Source organism: Lontra canadensis, unplaced genomic scaffold, assembly GCF_010015895.1.
Source record: "Lontra canadensis isolate GAN:19392208 unplaced genomic scaffold, GSC_riverotter_1.0 scaffold28, whole genome shotgun sequence".
In the NCBI taxonomy this organism is placed as follows: Eukaryota; Metazoa; Chordata; class Mammalia; order Carnivora; family Mustelidae; genus Lontra; species Lontra canadensis.
Genome location: NW_022631022.1, coordinates 21,055,690 through 21,081,063, shown reverse-complemented (window position 1 = coordinate 21,081,063; position 25,374 = coordinate 21,055,690). Strand labels below are relative to the sequence as shown.

General features: G+C 38.6%; 1 protein-coding gene across 2 annotated transcripts in view; it reads right to left on the bottom strand.

Annotated features, from left to right (window-relative positions):
- The window catches only part of ETFA (electron transfer flavoprotein subunit alpha), an 82,162-nt gene extending 57,267 nt beyond the window's left edge, over positions 1 to 24,895 (bottom strand). For both annotated transcript variants that reach the window (XM_032865129.1, XM_032865130.1), the window contains exons 1-4: positions 24,791 to 24,895; positions 5,616 to 5,762; positions 3,694 to 3,775; positions 3,509 to 3,591 (exon numbers count right to left, since the gene is read on the bottom strand). In XM_032865129.1, the coding sequence (XP_032721020.1) occupies positions 3,509 to 3,591; positions 3,694 to 3,775; positions 5,616 to 5,762; positions 24,791 to 24,829 (351 nt within the window). In that variant the 5' untranslated portion in view covers positions 24,830 to 24,895. The remainder of the gene's footprint in view (positions 1 to 3,508; positions 3,592 to 3,693; positions 3,776 to 5,615; positions 5,763 to 24,790) is intronic.
- Positions 24,896 to 25,374: the final 479 nt, after the last annotated feature.

Sequence of the window (25,374 nt, the reverse complement as noted above, 5' to 3'; positions counted from 1 at the left end):
GCCTACTTGTGATCTCTGTCTGTAAATTTAAAAAAAAAAAACAAAAACCAACAACTTTAATATACATACTTATAATGACCCTCAACTAAACTTAAGCACCCCTAGGGTAGAGGTTTTGTGTCTTCCATTCCTCTTGTGTCCTCTATCTACTAAGTGGTTCTAAATATACTGACGCTAACTAACAAGTGTTGACAGCCTGAGTCAATTTTCCTCATGTTGTATCTACAACAGGAAAGATCTAATTTTCAGTTTATTTTTACCTTATTATACAGCAGTCCTCTTTCAACCACAACAGAAGAACTACTGAAAGTACCACAGTTTATAAAAACCAGTTAGAAAAAAATTAAGATCTCTTAGAAAATAAAGCATTTGGGAAAACAATTAAAATGCCATCAAACATTACTTCTAACTTGGTAAATACAAAATTTAGAGGATACCTACTTTCAAAATAAATCAAATTTGATAGCATTTAAAACCTGCTTCCCTAAGTAACTCTTTTTTTAAAATCACCTTCAACGCTTCAGGAAATACCACTGGAATATTGTTACCTGGCTGAAGAAATTCTCTAACAAACATTATGTTATGCAGATTATGTCTCTTTTTATAGTTTTAAACTTTCTAAATTGCTTGAAACTTAATATCTTTTGTACTTCCATTACCCCATGTTTCATTTTAGCGCATCTTGAAAAAAAAACTGACCATGGTGCTTAAAGGCATATGTATCTCCAGGTACGATCTTTCATTTAAATGTCCTGAGAGGGTAGATGGTGAACAGATCTCTCTCTACACTCTCCAAGCAGGCTTCACCACACTGGTTTCAGAAGAGAGGCACAGCTGTCAGAGTATTTGTTCATACATAAAAAGATGACAGATTTTTAAATTCTAGCATACCAGTATAAAAGTGTGCTATCTCAAAACCACAGTTGGTAAAGGATTGTTAAAGAGCAGATTGCTTAGCCTCATCTAATGGATTCTTTCTCATTCCAAACCCATTCAGAGGCTACAGCACCAGCTACTCTTATGTGACCCTTGTTCTCAAAACTTTCATATGCTGGGTGCCTGGGTGGCTTAGCCGATTAAGTGTCTGCCTTTGGCTCAGGTCATGATCCCAGAGTCCTGGGATGGAGCTCCGCATCTGGCTCCCTGCTCAGCAGGGAGTCTGCTTCTCCCTCTCCTCTGCATCTCCCACCACCCCTGTCCTCCCCCTCCACTTACTCTCTCTCTCTCCCTCACTCTCTCAAATAAATAAATAAAATCTTTAAAAAAACTTTCATATGTTACAACACAGCAATCAAGGTCAGACTATTAAAATCTAGTTACTTAGATGCAACAAACACCCTGTCTGGGTTTAATAATCTTTTCAGAGAACTGTCACCACAAACTCAAGACTCGTGAAATTTGTTTAACTCATCTAACACAGAATCAAAACTCTCAGAGATAGAATGGTCCACAAAGATCTTTTAGTTCAATGCTCATCTGTAACAGAAGTTGGATGTTAATCCTCTGACTTAATCCTCTCCAGAGTAAGGAAAGACACCCACCCTTTTTTTTTTTTAACATCTCTCATTGGCAGACCTTGGACATCACTTGGTTAAACTGCATCATTTTACATATAAGAAAATCAGACTTCAGTAAGGTAAAATGACTAGCCTAAGGCCATATAGGTCTGTGGAACTACTTTACTTACCAATTACTAAATTCTATAAAAAAACTAAAAATTTATGATAGTCTACAATGTGACAACCTAATAATAGAAGGATAATTGTTTATTAAACTCATGTGTTTACATTGTTAATGCCTAGAAATTCTGTTACTTTTAAAAGAAAAAATTTAATGAGTTCAAACTGATAATTCTAAAGGTTAAAAACAAACTACAAGCAATTTACATGGGTTATTCTGTAAGTTCTCTAGATGGGTTGCAGTGATTCGTGTCTAGAAGCAATACTGCACCACAGATAAATATTCACAAACTACTCATTTTGCACAAAAAGAGATGAAGGTCTTGGAAGCTCACTGTTATTGTCACTCAACATAATTAGTTGATCTAAGAGATTATATCTTATTCCTCAAACTTATATTTTAAAATCAATTACAATAGAATTATGATAGTAAAAGGAAAAAAGTCAAATCAAGACTATTCAAAGAAGAAATAAAAACCAGTAACTGTATGATCTCATGATCAAAGAAATGCACCATTTTCACCCATCAGATTGGGGGAAAAGATGTTAAAATGTACAATACCAGGTGTTGGCAAGTCACCCTCTCATACGACTCATGGAATACAACCTGAGACATCCTTTTAAGACAGCAATTAGCAATACATATCAAAACTTTAAATGTACACAGTCTTTGACCCAACTCTTTCACTTCTAGATCTCTAGTCTAAGTAAATACATGTATACAAGGATGTATGTACAGGCACATTTCCTTACAGCAAGGTTTACAAATGCAAAAAATTAGAAACAATCTAACTGTCCAGCCCTGGCTAAATATGGAATATTATGCAGCCATTAAAAAAACAAGAGAGACATGTTTTATTTTTCAAGACACACTCTTAAGTAAAAACCACCAGTCACAAAACAATTCATGATAGAATATTACATTTTAGGAGTAAAAAAAAAATGTGTACAGGTATTATAATTTCAAAATCCATAGCAAGGGGACTAAAATAATATACAACTGTTAACACCTGTATTTCTGAAACAGGAAGAGGGAGTTGGGAAGAAAGGGGAACTTTGATACCTTGCTCTGCATACTACTGTACTATATGCATCCTTTCTAATAAAAATGTATTTGTCTACAACCTAATTTGTAATCTTTAAAACTAAAAACTGCAACTTATTAAGAATGGAATAGAAGAAAAGGGAATTAGAATACCCATGGCCACAGAGAGAGCAAGAACAACCCAGTGACAAATTCTCTTGGGCCCCCACCCTTAGCTTACCTCCCTCTTTTTTAAAACTTCAAGCAGATAACTAACCATCTGATAGCACATTCTTTCTTCAGACATATCACAATGTACACGATCAGATTACAGCTTTCTTCATCCTAAGGATGTTTCTAACTATCACACAGCCCTTCCAAATTCTCCAAGGAGACAGAATTTGGCCTTTGTAAATATCCATCAGCCACCCAAATAAACCACTGCTTAGGATGGGTTACTACTACAAATGACATTTACACACAGACAATTCAACATTGTTTTTAAAGAAAAATAATCTTTAAAAAGATCCTAGTTTTCTCCATGACAAAATTTGAAAATGTAGAAGTAGCATTCTAATAATTCTGACAAAATCTTGAAAGAACAGATTTGTCTCTGTGACAAAATTTGAAAACATGGAGTTGGCATTTTTAAAGAAATTGTAACAGAGTCTTAAGAGAAAAAATTTTAGCAAAACTACCATTCAGAAAGCCAGGATTAGCTATCTAAACAGAGTCTGTTGTACATTTTCAGCATAATGAAATCCAACCCCTCCAAGTAATGACATCAGACTTTCTATCTTCTCACCTTTCCAAAGGCAGATGCTCCCGCACAGATGTGTGTGTAATTGAACTGCTTCTGAGTTGCCAAAATCAATGGCGTCAGCTCCTCTGAGAATTAAACACATTTGATAAATACACTTCGTGATATTTTCATATTCTTATAGTCAGGCATACCTCAGACTCTACACTTTTTCCACTGGAAAAGCTCACCTGGAAGGAAGCCTTTGTATGTATCATGCTGAGCCACCAGAACTTTTGCTACACCTGCTACTTTGCAGAGATCTTGTACCACCTGTAATTAAAAGAGTAATTATCCACCTAACAGAAAGATACAAACAGAGCCACCACTACAAATATCCACAGAACATAAAATCTTAATGGCCACTACAGAAATCATTGTTTTTTAGACTACATAAATAGTTCTTAACAGAAAAAGAGTGACTGAAGTAAAAACAAAAATTCTTCAACAACAAAAAATCTTAGGCCAATTGATCTTACTACCAATTATCTTAAACAAAAATTCCTGCCTTGAAAAAGAAAAGTATTAATTGATAAGCCAAAATTAGCACAGCTCTCTACTCAAACTTAGTTATAGATTGTGCTTCTTACCTTTCAATTAATTCAAGTGTAAATTCATCATTTTAGAAATGGTGAAAATGAAGCAATGGTTAGTTCTCTCTCTCAAACACACAAACAATAATAACACAGCCTATGGGTTTGCTAGAGGCAAAGAATAGGACCTGACCACACTGGTTTACAGGCCACTGCACTCTATTTGGCAATAATGATTTCTGCTGACATTAAAATTATTGAATTTAGGCAAGAGAAAAATCTTATATAATGATCCATTGTCAACTTCTGAGTTCCTGCCCAACTACATATATTTAGGTATGATAAAGCAAAATAATCTTTAATTCCTCATTTCTTCCTGTGTGGAATCAGAATGAAGTTCTGGGAAAATTTTTTTGACTACTCAGAATTCTTATATACAGAAGGTAAGTAGAATCCCTTTTATTCTCTAATTACAGCAAGATTGGCTTTTGCTTTAGCTGGGACGTAACTATCATATCATGGTCTCTGTCTTCTTGTTCACCTCCATGATGATTTGCTGATGAGTAGGCATGAAAAGCTGTGCCTCCTGCCCCCACTCAATGGAAGGTAAGGCTGCAACAATATTCACGGTTTCCAAGGTCGTAAAAGTACCTCTGTCGAACCAAGTATTCACTGGCAGACTAACGGGTACTATCAAAACTGTCTTGCTTACCAGAAAAAACTTCTGACACTATACAGAAAAATCACTTACTGCTTACAATAAATAACTACAAAAAAAAAAAAAGTATAAAACTTAAATTTGCCTAAGCTATTAACAGTTTCTTTACACAAGTACTATTTTTCTTTCAGATAAGACTGTGACAAAACGAGATCGTAACTAAAGAGAAAATGGTTTCTGCTTTCATTTTTCTCAAAAGAGTGTGAATAAAATAGCATTTCAAGTCCCCAGCTGCACACTTGGCAGCTCCTGTACGGTACAGGAGGGAACTAGTAGCTCAAGTTAACTGGAGCATGATTTCAACTACACTGCAGCCCAGGAGAACAGATCCTGCAAACCATATTCTAGCACCCTTCTAGAGAGTTAGTTCACAAAGCCATTATCTCATTGCAACAACAACAACAAAACGAAGAACACCTTTTACTAAGAGCTATAGTTTGAAAAGCATAGTACTTAACATTTGAAGTCTTATACCAATTAAAAATTAAAATCCATGATACTCCAGATTTACCACTTTCAGGAATTAAAAGGAATTAGCTAGTATATTCATCAATACAAAAAAGGGATCGGCTATTAACCTCTAAGGAGACTCAAATATTATCATTCTACTTGGTACCTGATGGCACACGATGGTGCCAGTGGAACTAAATCAAGTATTTTACCTCATTTCAAAAGACAAAATGCTTAGTGAGCAAACCTTTTAGTTCCTTTTTCACATGTAGTAATGACTATGACACTGGCCACTTAATGAGGATTAGAGCCCAGTTTGGGTTATAGTCCTCAGCATAATTCTCTGTTGCCATCTTTCCCTGTCTCTTGATGGAGATTATATTTGCTATGGCTGACCTTAAAAATTTCTCACCTTGTCACATTTGGTTCCAGCTACTAAGCAAGACACTTCACCTCCAACACGTTTGGCTGCAGTGATGGTATTTAATGTAATGGGTGATAGGGTATCATTTGCATGCTCGGCTATTACCAGGGTACTTTGAAATCGTAGCAATAAGACCTAAAAGGGAAAAAAAAAAGGTGGAACAGAATATTCTAATACAAATAGATTTTTAAAACCCTAATTGTTAAGCATGTGTACTTTTAAAAAAACTGCACACAACACTCAGTTCTATAAATGTATTCATAAAGTACTTGCTCAATGGCAAAAATTAAACTATTTGTGTCTATTATTCTATTACTAATATTCATAATAAAAAGTGAGAATTTATATTCTATTAGAAAAATTTAATTATTTCAAAACAAATTTCCCATTAATCTATGTTTCTGAATATTATGTGTCCAATGAGAAATTGCCAACTGCATCTAAATTTAAAATTCTTAAGTCGAGAGGTGCCTCGGTGGCTCAGTTGGTTAAGCGTCCAACTCTTGATTTCAGCTCAGGTCATAATCTCAGCGCCATAAGATGGAGACCCACAGCAGACTCTGCCCTAGGTCTGGAGTCTGCTTAAGAGTCTCTCACTTCTTCTACCTCTGTCCCTCACCTCCATCCCGACTCAGGCACGTGTGCTTTCTCTCAAATAAATAAATAAATAAATGTAAAATTCCTTTTTTTTTTTTTTAAAGATTTTATTTATTTATTTGACAAACAGAGGTCACAAGTAGGCAGAGAGGCAGGCAGAGAGAGGAAGGGAAGCAGGCTCCCCGCCAAGCAGAAAGTCCGATGCGGGACTCCATCCCAGGACCCCAGGATCATGACCTGAGCCGAAGGCAGAGGCTTTAACCCACTGAGCCACCCAGGGTCCCAATAAATGTAAAATAAAAATTCTTAAGTAGAACATATTAACTATCAAACTCAGAATCAAACTATTACTAGTTACATCTGCTTGTACCACAACTGCTAAAGATACAGTATATCCAGAAATAATGGGTTTGAAACCAATTACTAAAGTTGATTTTATTGCTTTCAGGCAAAATGCATTCAATACCCAAATAACTGATAATGTAAATCTGTCTTTAAAACACAGTATCACACAGTTATTTTGCTGGGCTTCCAACTGTTTAAACATGCTTCTAAATTCAAAAAAGAAACTTGCAGACCATACCTTAGAACCAACCAGTATCCACCTATATCTACTGTGGACTAACAAGAGACCATCAATAACTCACAGTCATCTGGAATAATTTCCAACACCAGGAACACAAAGATGAACAAGAATGGTCACTGTACTCAAGGATTTTAAGGGAAATACGACTTGTTTACATACAATTATGAGAACAGTCTTTCAATCAATGAAGAGATCCAAAAGGCTGGAGGTTGCAGATCATGAAATAGAGAATCAAGAGGAAGAAACGAAGAAATTTAGGTGTTCTTGTCATATGAAAACATGAGGAAGGCTACCACAGATGTGACAAAATAAGAAAACTCTGGAACTATCCTTATGAAAAATCACAATGAGAAATGAGAAAAGGAGGCTCTGAGGATCAAATGGCATGGTTGTATGGCTTAATTCAGCAATAATCTTTGATCTGGAGCTGGAGTGAGGAAAGCATGGTACAAAATTTACACCAAAGCTGGAAATTTACAAAGGAGGGAATGAATGAAAGGCAGGCAGGCATGGGACTATAATGCTCATTACACAACTAAATTTACAAAATACATTTACTATATTGTAAATACCAATTGCTATATTTTAATATTCTTTATGTTTTTATTGCTGTTAAGTATATGAGCATACCAGTTTAACCAGTTCTGTAATCATTTGGGTAATTAGTAATTTTTTATTATTGTTTATAAAGATTTTTTCATGTATTGATTTATTTGAGAGAGTGAGAAAGCACATGCAGGGGGAGCAGCAGAGAGAGAGAGAGGAAGCAGACCCCTTGCTGAGCAGTGAGCCCAACATGAGGCTGGATCCCAGGACCCTGGGATCATGACCTGAGCCAAAAGCAGATGCTTAACTGACTGAGCCACCCAGGCGCCCCTCTAATTTTATTATCATAAACAATGCAGGGGCATCTGGCCGGCTCAGTCAGTGGAGCATCCAACTCTTTATATCTCAGGGTTATAGTTTTGAGCCCCACACTGGGTGTAGAGATTACTTTAAAAAAATATATAATGCATAAAAAATCAAACAATCCAGAGAAAACCATCCTTATAGCTGAATCTTTGTACTCACCCTCAACAAATCAGTTTGTTTTTGTGTAGAAAGACCCTTCTGACTGGAACCTGGCCAGACCTTAGCTGCTCTGCTTCCATAGAAGACTAAGCCAGATTCTCTGCGACCTTCAACAAGCTATAGGGACTCTCTTCCCCTAAGCTGTCTACCTGTTCATCCTCAACCTTCTCCTCAGTCCTCTAAATCACCTCTTTCCTTGATGAACCAATCCCAGAACTGGGAACCAGAAACTCTAGGGATATGCCAGTGGAAGGAATCGTTGCATTATGTATCATGGATGGCATTTCTTGTCTTTTTCTTCCCTTTCTGTTTACTCAAAGGAAGCAAGGAAAGGGCGGAAATGAGACTTACGTTGTTGCCAGATCAAGTACCTGCTCGTATAACTTATTCTTTTTTACAATTAAAAAAACTTGTCTTCTTACAGGAGGTGGTTAAAGTAAGGTTAGAAATCTTTATGCATATCTTATGCTTCTTTTCTTATGACAAATTCCTAGAAGTGTTAGATCAAAAGGAAGGCACACTTTTAAATTTTTTAATACTGACTGACACAAACTGTTCTCCAGAAAATTGTAGCAATTCACAACAGTTCACAATTCTTGGGATGGAATAAAAGTTCTTAGAAGGCAAATACCATGCCTATTCAAAGAACCTAGTACAATTTTTTTTAATCTACATCTGTAGAAATATATAGCATTTTCTCTATTTTAATCAGATGATCTTGCAAAGAACTCTAATTAGGACTCAATGGCATAATTTATTATTTAAATCACATTTCACAAGAATTGCCAGTAACAAACTCCTTATTACCAATATATGTCAGATACCATATTTTGATTATGTTTCACACATCATTTACTATAAAAATTATGAGATTTCCATCATCATTTCAAGAATAAATCCAAGATTTGGTGGCAGAAAGCCCATACTTGCCATAAATTATAGTTTCAGCATAAGATAAATTAGGCAGTTCTCCCAAGGAATCATCAAGCTTTTTAAACTTCTAGGGGGAACACTATATATTCTTTTTAAAAGACTATTCAAAATTATAAGAGTAAACAACAACAAGAGAACATACAAAAGAACCCACTCAGTTATCTACCTGATCAATATTTACTAATTATTGTTACATCATACAGGCACTCTATATTACTTTATCACTTGACTCCTTATAGTTTTTAATACTAAGTTTCCTTCTAACTCAGTGCTTTGTACCTTCTATTCCTCAGATACGACCTGAAGAGAAGCTACAGCACCTAAACATGGTTATGTGGCTTAATTCAGCAGTAATAGTTATGTGTAGCAGGAGAAACTAGTCTGTAGCCTTTAAAATGTTATGCCTCAATATAGAGCCCAGTTTCTTTATCTGCAAATTGAGGGAGGTTAGCTAGCTCTGAGGATTTCAAACTACACTCCATATAAGACTAAGGGTGTCAGGGAGGCATACCTCAGGAACCACTACATAGGATGAAGTAAAAACCAGGCAAGTAGGGTTGCCAGAATGACTCCCCCGCTCTGCTTTAACCAAATTAACTAAACCAAAATATACAGACATTGAGAGAGAGAGAGTTGACCATGGAACAATGTGGGGGTTAGGGCACTGACCCCTGATGCAGTCAAAAATCTACATTAACTTTTGACTCCCCCAAAACTAATACCGTACTGTTGACCAGAAGCCTTCCCAATAACAAGTCAATTAATACATATTTTGTATGTTACATATATTATTATATACCATATTCTTAAAGTAAGCCAGAGAAAAGAAAATATTAAGAAAATCACTAGAAGAGAACATGTATTTACTGTACTGCACTCTATTTATCCAAAAAAAAAAAAAATTCACACACAAGTGAACCAATGCAGTTCAAATCCATGTTGTTCAAGAGCCAACTGTATATCTTACTTAAAGTTTACAACTCTCTGATGTAGGTATTATTATTACCTTAACTTTACAGATGAGGAAACTGGAGCTTAGTGTCCACATAACTAGGAAGCAGAGCCTGTTTAAAAGTGTAAGCAGTCAGGGGCACCTGGGTGGCTCAGTTAAGCAGCTGGATCTCGATTTTAGCTCAGGTCATGATCTCAGGGTCCTGGGATCCAGCCCCACACTTAGCCACTTAGTGGGTAATCTGCTTGTGGATTTCTCTCCCTGCCCTCTCCCTGCTCATGCCCGTTCACGCATGCTTTCTCTCTTTCTCAGATAATCTTTTTTTGAAAAGCATAAGCAGTCAGACTCCAGAATTTACATCTTTAATTACTAGCTCACAACAAAGTACCATCATTTTTAAGCTGTTTTATACTGGTATCCCTAGCTTTTCAAAAATTCATTTTATGCCACTTCACTTTTATGAAGGACCTGTTTCCACTACCCAAAAGAAATCGGAAGAAAATTTTCATTTTTATGAAAAAAGGTGAAAAGCAAAAATAGCACTGACCATTTGTTTTGCAGCAAGCCGTACCCCCAAAGCATCACATACCCCAAAGCAGCAAGAGGGGCACCATCAGGCTCCTTCCCTGGAACTACACTCAGCATCAAGACACCATAGCTTTGAACTGTGTGAGCATCTGTGATTTGTCTTATTTTGTGCATCCATTAACAAAATGTATCCTATGACATCAGAAAAACCTAAGAGAGGTTATTTTTTGGGTCTGATAACGCTAAAAAATGTTTCCTTGTAAGTTAATGGCAATTGCTTCTTCATTTTACACTGTTTTAGCTTAGGAAAGGTTTTATACAAAAGCTCTATTTTGCGTATTAAGGGAAACGTGTAGATGGGTCATTCCTGTAAGATTTCACTTAGCAAATATTTTCCTAATTTTTAAAAAATAGCATTAATCAAACAGAAACAAAAAAAGATGATGTAAAAATCCTCTTTTCCAGTTCTAAACATTCTATAGCCCTAAAATCCTACTTTAGGTATAAGAGCAATATAGATAACTACTAAAGATTCAAAAAGGTCCATTACTTAAAAGGTTTTTTTTTTTTTTCTGAAAAGGTTTTTAAACAGAAGTTATATTATGTTTTATTTTTTTTAAAGAGTTTGTTTATTTGTCAGAGACAGAGAGACAGAGAGAGCACAAGCAGGGGGAGCTACAGAGGGAGAAGCAGACTCCCGGCTGAGCAGGGAGCCCAATCCTAGGACCGTGGGACCACGACGACCCAAGCCAAAGGCAGACACTTATCTGACAGAGCCAAACAGGCGCCCCAACAAAGCTATACTTTATTGTCTTATGATCCATTGCATCTGTATACTTTAAAAGGGCCCTATTTTTTTAAAAGATTTTATTTATTTATTTGACATAGATCACAGGTAGGCAGAGAGGCAGGCAGAGAGTGAGAGGGAAGCAGGCTCCCTGCTGAGCAGAGAGCCCAATGCTAGGCTCCGGGCTCCATCCCAGGACCCTGAGATCATGACCTGAGCCGAAGGCAGAGGCTTTAACCCATTGGGCCACTCAGGCACCTCAGGACCTTCTTTTTTATGGGGGGGAAAAAAAGAACCAAATTCTTTTAAACATTCAGAGATAACTACAGAAAGACTTAATAAGGTAACAGCCCAGAAATGAATCTCAACCTCTGAAACTACTAATGCAGGAGGCTGTCACCATAAACTCTGGCTCATTTGACCTGGGCCCTCAAAATTGACAATGTTTCTATGTTACCCACATTAGCAAGCTCACTCTCCATAGCAACTATTTCAAATAACCCCTGCTGATGTTTCTCAACTGCTAATAGAGTCAGCTTCCTACTATGAGAAGAGAGCCTCATTTCCTACTTTATTCACAATGAAAACTGAAGCCCTTAGAGGGGGGGACCTGCTTCACTTTCCTGATATCCAACAAAAATTACTGTCTCTGTCCTATCAAAATGGAAGCTACAACAGGTCCTAGATTTGATAGCTTTATCTGAGCTCTAGATTCTGTCCTCTTAAATCTAGTTGAAGACTTCTTTCTATAATCTCTCAGTAATATCTCTAACCTCTCCCATTTTCCAGGGCTCTCTCTGATCAACATTTAAAGATGTTTGAGGCTCTCCCAATTTTATTTTTTTTTAAGATTTTATTTATTTATTTGACAGAGAGAGATCACAAGCAGACAGAGAGCCAGGCAGAGAGAAAGGAGGAAGCAGGCTCCCCGCTGAGCAGAGAGCCCGATGCGGGGCTCGATCCCAGGACCCTGAGATCATGACCTGAGCCGAAGGCAGCGGCTTAACCCACTGAGCCACCCAGGCGCCCCATGGCTCTCCCAATTTTAAAGAAGCCCAAAATTAAAAACCCACTAGCACCACCTTCCACTCCAATTCTCTAATTCCTCAACTTCCATTCATGCCTCAACTACTTGCACTCTGGCTTATGTCCTCACCAAAATTACCCTCAGATACTTTTCAGTATCTGACATTTCAGGCTTTACCTTACTTATTCTCTCAGGAATATCTGAAATTATTGACTACTCACTTCTCATTTGCATGGCTTAATTTATAATTTACGACCTATGTAAGAATCACATATATATATTGGAGGAACGAGGAAGAGATACTAAATCTTATTCCTAAGTACTGGACCTAAAATTAAGCTACATTTGTACATCCAACTGACTTGGATGTCAGTTTTGCCTGTCTCCATCAAGCACTCTCCAACTCAGCAGATCCTAATCTTAATTCATCTTTCCCCTGATCCTCTAGCCCCTTACCAGATTGCCTCTCCAGAGTTCTTTAGAGGATGTACCACTCTCGAACAAGTTGCCCAAACCGTGATCTGAGAGTCATATCTGAGTTTCTTCCTCAACCCTCACATCCAACAGACTACAAAAGTCATTACCAATTCTTCCTTCTAAATACAGCATCTCCTAGATCCATTCACTTCTCTCCATCATCAACGCCACCACCTAGTGTACGTCATCATCCTTCTCCTCTATCACTCTAAATCTCCCAAACTAGCTTTCTCCCCTCCACACCATTTCTCTGTGATCTTTCCACGACACAAATCCAGCATATTATTCCCCTGCCTAAAAACATCAATTGCTTCCTGCCCACTAAACTCTTTAGGTCGGTTTACCAGGCATTTATTTTATGGTGTGCTCTATCTCTCTATTCATTTCATGGTGTGATATATCTGTCCATATATTCCTCTCTTCATTTACACCTTATTTTCAGAAACTTGAACTTGCTCTGCTCTCTCTGACCCCCAGCTTTCCCTTATGTTGTTCCCTCTACCTAGAGGACCTCTTCCCCTGTTACCTGATTAGCTTCCAGTCAATCATCCTTAAGTTTTCTGCTTAAATGTCAGACTTTCCAAGAAGCCTTAGTACAGTGCAGTGGCAAACAGTACAGGCTCTGGAGCCACCCTACGTGGGTCTAAATTCCACTACCACTGCAACTTCTCTGTGTCTCAGTTCCCTGATCATAAAATAGAGATGATGATGATGATGACGGCCTCAAAGAGTTGTGAGAATTGAATTACTGGAATAGTACCTAGAACATAAATGCTCAATAAACATTAGCTACACAGAAAAGCTTTCTTTGGATCTCCTTGGACGAGTTAACTTTGCCAGCACCAACACAGTACGCTGAATTGCCTTCATTATAGCACTTATCACACTTGACTATCCTCACCCAATTACTCTGCCATCTCTACCTGATTTTTTTTTTTAAAGATTTGAGAGACTATGGACCCTGAAAAACAACCTGAGGGTTTTGAAGGGGCAGGGGGTGGGAGGTTGGGGGAACCAGGTGGTGGGTATTGGGGAGGGCACATATTGCATGGAGCACTGGGTGTGGTGCAAAAACAAGGAATACTGTTACACTGAAAAGAAATAAAAAAAAAAGATTTTATTTATTTTTTTGACAGAGAGAGAGAGGGAGACAGCGAGAGAGGGAACACAAGCAGGGGGAGTGGGAGAAGGAAAAGCGGGCTTCCTGCCAAGCAGGAAGCCTGATGCAGGGCTCGATCCCAGGACCCTGGGATCATGACCTGGGCCAAAGGCAGAAGCTTCACGACTGAGCCACCCAGGTGCCCTGACATTATTTTGAGGACAGGGGCCATATCTGATTTCTTACCACTAACCCTAGTTTCTACTTCAGTGTCTAGTCCAGAGGAGATATCCAGTAAATGAACTGAACATTGATTTTAAAAATTTCTTCATCAAAAGAATAAGATGACAAGCAACAGATTGGGAGAAAACTATTTGCAAAAGACATATAATAAAAGGTTGTTATCTAAAAGAACACAAAGAACTCTTAATATTCAACAATAACAAACTGATTTTTAAATAAAAGCAAAAGATCTGAACAGACACTTCACCAAAGAAGTGGTGGATGGTAAATAAGCACATGTAAAGATGTTCAACATCATGTATTGAGGAACTGCAAATTAAAACAAAATGAGATACTACTGCATACCTATTAGAATAGTGAAAATCCGGGTGCCAGTGGGGCTCAGTGAGTTAGGCCTCTGCCTTCAGCTCAGGTCATGATCTCGGAGTCCTGGGATTGAGCCTTGCATCGGGCTCTCTGCTCAACAGAGAGCCTGCTTCCCCCCCACCTCTCTCTGCCTGCCTCTCTGCCTGCTTGTAATCTCTGTCAAATAAAAAAATAAAATCTTTAAAAAAAAAAAAAAAGAATAGTGAAAATCCAAAATACTGATAATACCAAATGCTGGTGAGGATGAGGAGCAATAGGAACTCTGGTGGAAATTAAAAATTGTACAGCCACTGTGGAGGACAATGCGGCAGTTTCTCACAAAACTAAATACACTCTTGTCATATAATCCAACAGTCATACTTCTTGGTATCTACCCAAATAAGTTGAATTTATTTACACACAAAAATCTGAATATGGATATCTACCCCAGCTTTATTCATAATTACCAAAACTTGGTAGCAACCAAAAAGTCCTTCAGTAGGTAAATGGATAAACTGTAATTCATCCAGAAAACAGAATATTCAGCACTTTAAAAAAGAAAAAAAGGCATATCAGACCATGAAAAGGCTACATAATGTACAGTTCCACTTAGATGGCATGCTGGAAAAGCAAAGCTATGGAGACAGATCAGCAGTTGCCAGGGATTAGGGGCAGAGAGGTGAGAGGGAAACAAGCAGAGCACAGATTTTAGGACAGTGAAACTATTCTGTATAATACCATAACTGTGGATATGTGCCACTGTACATTTGGGATACACCCACAGAATGTAGAACACCAAGAGTGAACCTTAACATAAACTATGGACTTTGGATGATAATATGTCAATGTGGTTTCATCAACTGGAATAAAAGCACCACTGTGGTGCAGGATACTGATAGTGTAGAAAGGTGGGGACTGGCAGAGGGAAATATATGGGAACTCTCTGTAGTTTCTGCTCAATTTTGTGGTGAATCTCAAAATACCAGTGTATTTTTTTTTCACACAGTCTATTTTTAAAAAATCTTCTGTTGCTTTAAAAACATCCTTTGAATAGTTCTATTCTATGTACTGAGCTACAGAAAACAATTTTAAGGGCACCTGGGTGGCTCAGTGGGTTAAAGCCTTTGCCTTTGCTTCAGGTCATGATCTCAGGGTCGTGGGATCGAGTCCCCCATCGGGCTCTCTGCTCAGTAGGGAGCCTGCTTCCCCCCCACCCAGCCTGCCTCTCTGCCTACTTGTGATCTCTGTCAAATTAATACATAAAAACTTTAAAAAAATATGTATATATATATAAAAAACTATTTTAAGACTCTAGATCATTTTAAGACTTTCTCCAAGGCTGCTCATCTAACTCAGAGAAAATCTAAATGACTGTTCTCTTAATTCTCCCAAGAATGAACATAGCTAGGACCATTCTAGACACATAGGAGAAAAGTTAATTCATTGCATATAGTGGGTGCTTTAAATGTTTGTTGCCACCTTACACTTATTAACTTCCTTTTGTGTGTGTGAGTGTACAAAAAGCTTATTGGGGAGTACTCCTGGAAACAACATCTATGAGGCATCAAGGAGACATGACCATGTAGTGGAAGAAGCTAAACTTGCAAGACTGCACTGCAGTCACAAAAAAGATCTCAGCTGATCCCACAAGGAGTCTTGGAGCTATGATGGCCCTACAGAGTTACACAGAAATGAAACAAGGGTGCTACAGATCTTCCTTTTCATGTGTGTCATTACTCCAGGGCTATTTTTTTTTTCTTTTCTTAAGTTCCAGGGCTCCTTCAGCATGTGCTTGGACCTTACCTTGGACAAAATTCACATGCACTTTCAATTTTAACAATCAAACTAACATGACTGATGCTTTATTTCTGTTTCTAGCTCAACCCTGCAAATAATCCATTTAAAAACCAAAATATCTAATAAGAACACATACAATATGAACAGAATTAAAATAATAAACAAATGATTTAAGATAGCCAAAACTCAAAAATGTTTACCTAAAGAAAATCCTTCACCTTTATTACTTCATCACTCAATAACAATTAAAAAGCACCTCAGTTTCCAAAGTAATTTCAGATATCTTTTTAATTTCCCCAACCCCCAATTAGATTATCCTCCCTGCCACTACGTGTTTCCTAAATACCCTATACACCTTCCTGTTACAATGATCATACTTAAAATACTGTGTTCAATGTCTGTCCTCCCTCATCTACTCACACCATGTGAGCAGAAATTAGGTGTGTCTGTTCTCTACAGTGAATTTAGTATCTACCTTTGTGCCTGCCACATAGCAGGCACTCAATGAATGTTTAGTGACTAACTGAAGTTTCCCCAAAATGATAAACTAAACTCTTTGTATCTCACTGGTAACTTAATTATCTAAGCACTTACATGTCTACCTACCAAGAACAGTATATAAATTGTAAAATCACTACAAAAGATACCCCATCATGCTTTCAGAAAACTTTCCAAAACTGACCAGACTTAGTTTAAAGAGTAAAATATGAAGTTTTCTTTCACATACCAACTGCATACCTCACAGAGCTTGCTGGCCCTTCTGAGATGGTATACTTTTTGAGGGCAGGCCTTAAAGGGGTTATCATTCTTTCTCCACCCTTTCAGAGCCAAACTTCTTGAAAATAATGTAATCATCAATTACTGCCTCATCTTTATCTTCTTTACTCACAGCAAACTGGCTTTCACACCCACTATAACACGGAATCCAGTTTCTTCAAAGTCACTAACAACCTTGTTATAGCTAAGTCCAATGGATAAATTTTGGTCCTTCTCTTAACAATGTTGACACTGCTTTTGATTTTTCAGTCTTTTAGGTGTAACCACAGAGATTTACTACTCAGGAGTTCCTGTTATGACTTCAAGTCTGTGTTCATGTAGTAAACTACCAGAAGTGTTTAAAAAAAAAAAAAAGCTGGATTCTAACACCCTACTTTACCCTTACAAACCCATTCAAAACCTAAAGTAGTAAGAATAAGTTTAACCTACTCCTCTCCCCACCCCACCATCTTTGAAAACTAAGTGAGATATGGGTAAGGGGAAGGACAGCATGAGGGTCTTTTTGCTTCTTAACTCAAAAATAAAAAGGCAAGAATAAGCTATAAAATCTTTCCAAGTTCTGGGGCACCTGGGTGGCTCAACTGGTTAAGCATCTGCCTTCAGCTCAAGTCATGATCCCACAGTCCTGAGATGGAGCCCCATGTCCAGTGCCCTGCTCAGTAGGGAGCCTGCTTCTCCCTCTCCCCTCTGCCCACCACCCACCCCGCTTGTGCTCTCCCTCTCTCTCTCTCAAATAATAAGTAACATTAAAAAAAAAAATCTTTCCCAGTTCTAATGAAAAAGATAATATGTAATTAAAATCACCTTTCCTTATTTTAACATACATTTTATAGTAATAAAATGTATATTACATTTTTGTACTTAAACTAAATAACTTACTTTAACCTCTTTGATAATAAAATATGGTAGCTTTTAATCATGACTAGAAATGTCATATGACATTGGTTATAATATTAAAAACACACTCAATTTACTTCATTTTAAAAACAGACAAGGCCCTTAGTAGACACACTAGCGGGCAGAATAATTTTACAGAATTCATCTCATGCAATAAACCTTTTAGAACCATCAAAATTGGCTCTCTTTCTTCTTTCAAAAGAAATTAAAATTTGCATGCAAATTACACAGTTCAATCTCATTTGTCAATGATAGGGCATGGACTCTGAAAAATGCCATGTTCCTTCACACCAGTTTCACAGCTTCTGAATTGTGATTGTTATGCCTCCCCATGTGGCAATGAATACAAAAACAGGAACATTCAAATGCCCTTGAAAAGGGTTGCTTCACTCTCCACATAAAGTATATCTTTGGTATCTTAATTAGTCAACAAATCAATTTCAAATGCAAATGAATATAAAATAATACTCATAATTCAGATTTATTTCCCCACAAGAATGTTAACTAATTGCAAATGCCTACCTATTTTCCTCTTAATGTGTTCTCTACTTCTTTACTGTGGATGTAAAATACCACCTTCATTAAACAGATGACATTGAAGAGCCCCCCAAAGATGAAAGACTTTGCTCAAGGGCACATATCAGGTCAATACTGGAAACAGAACTTGGAAACCAAATGCAAGTCATTTAACTTACATTCTAATAATTTAAGATATCTTTTCTTTAAAGATATAAATTACACTTATAAAATGTATCATCTTAATCATTTTTAAGTGTGTGGTTAGCTATGTACACATCATTAACAGTTCAAGATCGTCTTTTAATAGATTATAATCTATTATTAAAAATATATTTTATGGAATTGTATCTTCCTAAATAATCCATGGTTAGCTACAGAATAAATTTTCTAAAATTTCAAGAGTAGGGATTTTGGATAAGCTATTTGACTTTACGACATCACCGATGTGTAAATGTTGGGGTTCAGAGCTGATGGCCAAGAAAGAGTTCTTGAGATGTCTTCAGTGCAAAAGGGTGATTTTAGTAAAGCACAGAGACAGGACCCATGGCAGAAAGAGCTCTATACTGGCTCTATGACAGATGACTAGCTTCTGAGGCGCTAGCCATTGTTAGGGAAAGGTCATTTATTACTATCTAGTAAAACCTTCGTCATGAGACCCTTCAGATGTATATTAGTAGGCCATATTCTTAGAGGATGATTACAAACATGTATCTTGGTGGTAAAGATAAAGGAAGTTGCCAAAGGAATTTGTATGTGTAAAGAAGACTTACAGGATCCTGGAGGTCAGGATAATGTTAATCATACATGCAGCTGAGTTCCTAGAGGAAGGTCACTCTACCTGTTTCAAGGACTTGTCGGTGGGCTGTAGGCAATAAGAAAATTTAATTTTCTTCTTTTGGCTTTGTTTCCCACATCATCACAAGAAAACAGGAGCCAGAAGGGACTCCCACTATAGAAATATACGACAACTTGAGAGCATCAGAAAATTTAAGATCATGGGGCACCTGTGTGGCTCAGTCAGTTAACCAGCCAGCTTTTGATTTCAGCTCAGGTCATGATCTCAGGGTCCTGGGATTGAGCTCCATGTTGGTCTCTGCACTCAGCAGCAAATCTGCTTGAGGATTCTCTCTCTCCCTCTCCCTGTGCCCCTACCCTACCCATACAAGCTCGGGGGCACATGTACTCTCTCTCATAAATAAATAAATATTTTCTAAAAAATGTTATATTAGTGGATTTTAACATACTAAATAAAGGATCCATAATAAATACATAAATAAGGAAATGTTCTTCCTTAAAATGGAATAATAATAAATGTAGAAAGAATGATGGAATTAGAAAAATTACCATTTTACACCACAGTAATAATTTCTCTTAAGAACGATAAATGTTAAGACTAGTGAGTGAACTGCTATTCAACATAGTACTAGAAGTCCTAGCCTCTGCAATCAGACAACAAAAGAAATTAAAGACATCCAAATCAGCAAAGAAATCAAACTCTCACTCTTTGCAGATGATATACTTTATGCGGAAAACCCCAAAGACTCCACTCCAAAACTGCTAGAACTCATACAGGAATTCAGTAAAGTGTCCAGATATAAAATCAATGCACAGAAATCAGTTGCATTTCTATACACCAACAAGACAGAAGAAAGAAAAGTTAAGGAGTTGATCCCATTTACAATTGCACCCAAAACCATAAGATACCTAGGAATAAACCTAACCAAAGAGGCAAAGAATCTGTACTCAGGAAACTGTAAAGTACTCATGAGAGAAATTGAGGAAGACAGAAAGAAATGGAAAAACATTCCATGCTCATGGATTGGAAGAACAAATATTGTGAAAATGTCTATACTACCTAAAGCAATCTACACATTTAATGCAATCCCAATCCAAATACCATCAATTTTTTTCAAAGAAATGGAACAAATAATCCTAAAATGTATATGGAACCAGAAAAGACCCCGAATAGCCAGAGGAATGTTGAAAAAGAAGACCAAATTTTAGACTTCAAACTCTATTAAAAGCTGTAATCATGGGGCGCCTGGGTGGCTCAGTGGGTTAAAGCCTCTGCCTTCGGCTCAGGTCATGATCCCAGGGTCCTGGGATCGAGCCCCGCGTCGGGCTCTCTGCTCAGCAGGGAGCCTGCTTCCTCTCTCTCTCTGCCTGCCTCTCTGCCTACCTGTGATCTCTCTCTGTCAAATAAATAAATAAAATCTTAAAAAAAAAAAAAAAAAAAAAAGCTGTAATCATCAGGACAGTATGGTACTGGCACAAAAACAGACACATAGATCAATGGAACAGAATAGAGAGCCCAGAAATGGACCCTCAACTCTTTGGTCAACTAATCTTCGACAAAGCAGGAAAGAATGTCCAATGGAAAAAGGTCTCTTCAAAAAATGGGTGTTGGGAAAACTGGACAGCCACATGCAGAAGAATGAAACTGGACCATTTCCTTATACCACACATAAAAATAGACTCAGAATAGATGAAAGACTTCAATGTGAGACAGATATCCATCAAAATCCTTGAGGAGAACACAGGCAGCAACCTCTTCAACCTCAGCTGAACAACTTCTTCCTAGAAACATTGCCAAAGGCAAGGGAAGCAAGGGGAAAATGAACTATTGGGACTTCATCAAGATCAAAAGCTTTTGCACAGCAAAGGAAACAGTTAACAAAACCAAAAGACAACTGAAAGAATGGGACTTCATCAAGATCAAAAGCTTTTGCACAGCAAAGGAAACAGTTAACAAAACCAAAAGACAACTGAAAGAATGGGAGAAGATATTAGCAAATGACATATCAGATAAAGGGCTAGTACCCAAAATCTATAAAGAACCTACCAAACTCAACACCCAAAGAACAAATAATCCAATCAAGAAGTGGGCAGAAGACATGAACAGACATTTCTGCAAAGACATCCAGAAGGCCAACAGACACATGAAAAAGTGCTCTACATCACTCGCTCGGCATCAGGGAAATACAAATCAAAACCACCATGAGATACCATCTCACACCAGTCAGAATGGCTAAAATTAACAAGTCAGGAAACGATAGATGTTGGCGAGGATGCAGAGAAAGGGGAACCCTCCTACACCGTTGGTGGGAATGCAAGCTGGTGCAGCCACTCTGGAAAACAGTATGGAGGTTCCTCAAAAAGTTGACAATAGAGCTACCCTAAGACCCAGCGATTGCATTACTGGGTATTTACCCTAAAGATATAAATGTAGTGATCCGAAGGGGCATGTGCACCCAAATGTTTATAGCAGCAACGTCCACAACAGCCAAACTATGGAAAGAACCTAGATGTCCATCAACAGATGAATGGATAAAGAAGAAGTGGTATATATACACAATGGAATACTATGCAGCCATCAAAAGAACCGAAATCTTGCAATTTGCAATGACGTGGATGGACCTAGAGGGTATTATGCTGAGCGAAATAAGTCAATCTGAGAAAGACAATTATCGTATGATCTCCCTGATATGAGGAATTTGAGAGGCAGAGTGGGTGGGGGGGATCGGGAGAGTAGGGAAGGAAAAAATGAAACAAGATGGCATGGGGTGGGGGAGATAAATCACAAAACAAACAGGGTTGCTGGGGGGTGGGGGGTAGGGACAGGGTAGTTGGGTTACGGACAGTGGGGAGGGTATGTGCTATGGTGAGTGCTGTGAAATGTGTAAGCCTGATGACTCACAGACCTATATGCCTGGGGCAAATAATACATTATGTGTTAATAAAAAAAAAAAAAAGACTAGTGGGTAAAAGCCTGAGAGAAACAAATGATTTACATAATCTCAATATATCTCCCTCCAAATTAGTTTAAAATCACAAAGGTAGAAGTAGTTACTTGTTAGTGGAAAAACCTGGTGAACAACACTTAAGCCAAGTAAAGTTACCACCACCAATAATGGGATAAATCGGTATTATGAGCCTCCTAACAATAATGCGCTGAGAACACGTATCACTTCTGCAAAACTCCTGCCAAAATAACATGAGGAAACACTAGACAAACCTAAACTGGAAAGAGTCAACAAAAAATGCCATCAAAGCTAAAGAAAGGCTGAGGGGTTTTTCCAACAAAGATTAAATGAGACATGAAAACTAAATGCAAGGCATGATCCTGGACTACCCTAAACCAAACTGCTAGGAAATTTGCTATAAATGATATTAATGTGACAACTGGCAACATTTGAATGTCTGCAGATTTTATAACAGTATTGGGTCATTGTTAAAGTTCCTGACTTTGCCAATTTTACTGCGGAAATGAAAGGTGAACCTCCTTGTTCTCAGAAAATACACACCGACTTACTTAAGGGGCACGTCTGCAACACATTCTCAAATTGTTCAGAAAATAACAAGGGGCACCTGGGTGGCTCAGTTGGTTGAGTGGCCAACTCCTGGTTTCAGCTGAGGTCATGATCTCAGCTCCACAAATCCAGCTTCACGCTTAGGCAGGATCCTGCCTGTGGATTCTCTCCCTCTCCCTTTGCCCCTCCCCCAGCACAAACGTGCACGTTTTCTCTCTCTCTCTTTCTCTCTCTTTCTTTCACACAAGCTATCTCTCTCAAATAAATAAATCTTTAAAACAAAAAGGGAAAAAGATAAATAATAAGTAATATGGAAAGAGAGAAAGCAAATAAGCCAAACTGTTAATAGCTAGTAAAACTGAAAGGGTTTTGAGAATTATGTACACTATTCTTAGAGCTTTCCTGTAAGTTTGAAGTTATTTCAAAATTTGAAAAATTAAATATGTATGAGTATTTATGGATCTATTTTAGAAGTGTTCCCACCACTTCCTTATATTCTTGAAATTCAACTCTGAAACATTCTTATGACTTTAGAGCAACTACTCTACTTAGCTTGATTTCATATTTTCAAAATAAGTCAAGGTCAAACTTCTTGGCAAACCACAATAAAGATTGGGAAATACTGTGAATGTCCATCAGTAAATTGTGTTGAGAAGAAATTACTTAAGCTAATCATTCCATTTTTTCCGTTAGATCTACAAAACATCCGAGTCCTAAATTGCCCCCAACTAAAATTATTTCATTTTTTTTTAAGATTTTATTTATTTTAGAGAGAGAGAACACAGTGGGGGTGGAGGGCAGAGAGAGAAGGAGAAGCAGACTCCCCGCTGAGCAGGGAGCCAGACATGAAGCTCAATCCCTGGACCCTGAGATCATGACCTGAGCCAAAGGTAGATGCTTAACCAACTGAGCCACCTAGGCGCCAAATTATTTCACTTATGCCAGACTCCTAACCTGTCCACAAAACTACCTTCTAATTACTGTGTAGCTATTTTTCTGCCAGTCTGACACGGATAGGTGAATTACCCCAAATCCATGACTTTAACTTGTTTATGTCTTTATCTTCTGAGGAAAAAAATCTGGGAGAAAGAATGAACACTGCCTTGAAGGATGGAGATTTGAACTTTTCTTACAAGGAAGAGGGACACACGGGATTTTTTTTTTAATTATTATTTTTTTAATGAAACAAGGAATACACAGAAAAAGAGCCTACAGACATCTAGGAATAATGCCAGGTATGTCTCAAAGAGAAAAATCTCTGTGGGATGGGAAAATATGCATGCATAAAACCACCTGCAGGAAAAGTACAAAACGTCAACAAGGTTTCTGACCCAGTTTAACAATCTTGTTTTCCAGTTAGCCTAATTGTAAACTGGAAAACTTACAGGATTCACCATATAAATTGTTATTTGACTTGTAATTGATCAACCTCCAAATACTACCGTCCCACAGCATAAAGACAAAGATATACTTTCTATCTGTATTTCCCACAAGAGAGAAATGTGGTAAACTCATGATTTGTCACTAAAGAAAGCATCAAAAACTTAACCACTATCAACAGTTCCCTGGCTCTTTAGCCAACAATCTACTACTGCAGTATAAAAAGATGTCTGCCTTTCAAAACTGGCTAAAGCTGTCAAATTGGATGACTGACTTTACACTACAATCACCTATACTCAGCACTGCCCCAAAAGCCAGGGAGCAGAGCAAGTTTCCACAAAACCTCCCCTTCCAGCCTCCGTCCCCCAGATTGTGAGCGGATACCAGCAGCAACGACGCGCCCAGAGAAGATTTTAGAATTCAAGTTTTAAACTCTTTCCCAACTTTCCCAGAGGGCATCCCAGCAGCGATATTTTCCTCCCTCCATTAGAGATTCCCGGGGATGTGGCAGCCTGCTCCCAGCCAACGTAGAGAACCTGGAGGCCTGGGGGAGAGCAGAGTAAACCCGGAGCAGGGAGTGGGGGTGGGAAGCAGAAGCGCAGCCTCTAATTGAGGTCACTCTGACCTCGGACTTCGCCCCCGCCCCCAACGCAGGCGACCCGGAAGGAGTCCACAGCAAGCCCCAGAACCCTGAGCCCGAGCTACAGACCGGGCTGGGCCTGCCTGCGGTAAGGTCGGTCAGGTCCGTGGGAGACGGTGACCTTCGCCAAGACTCTCACGGGGACGACACACTGACGGCACACCGTCACCGGGCCCGGCCCACCCCTCCGGCACTCACCGCCCGCCGGAGCTGCCCTGGAGCCGCAGCTCGGAACATGGTCTTCGCTCCCGTCCGCCTCGCAGCAACGTCAGTCTTCCAGCAACCCGCAGCCGAGCTCGGCGGGGCAGCCTCTGCGAGTCACTATAACGCTCGCGAGACGCGCGAACGAGAGCGGGAACGCCTCAGGCAAAGAGCACGAGTTCACGGTTTCTGTCTGCCCATTGGGCAGTCGCGCAGCCAATGGGGACGGCGGAAAGTTAGGGACCAGACTTGGAAGTAAGGCGAAGGTGAGACGTTCCTCTGAGAGGCCACGGGTGAAGTGCCGCGGCAGAATGCCTGGTGGAGCTGGTGAATTGCAGGTTATTACGGTGGCCCAAAATTCCTCTCCGCCGCACAGTGGGCACCGTGGTTACCGAGAACTTTCCCCCTGGGATGCTGACGTCACTTTCCTGGCTTCCCAGCCCTCGCACTCCTATATCTTTGGCTAGCTTATTTGTTCACACATATCAGCGCTACACTTGTACGCTAAAATGTGTAACTGAACACATTTTCCAGGTCAGGGGATTATAATAAAAGGATGCATGAGATGCTGACCTCACCAG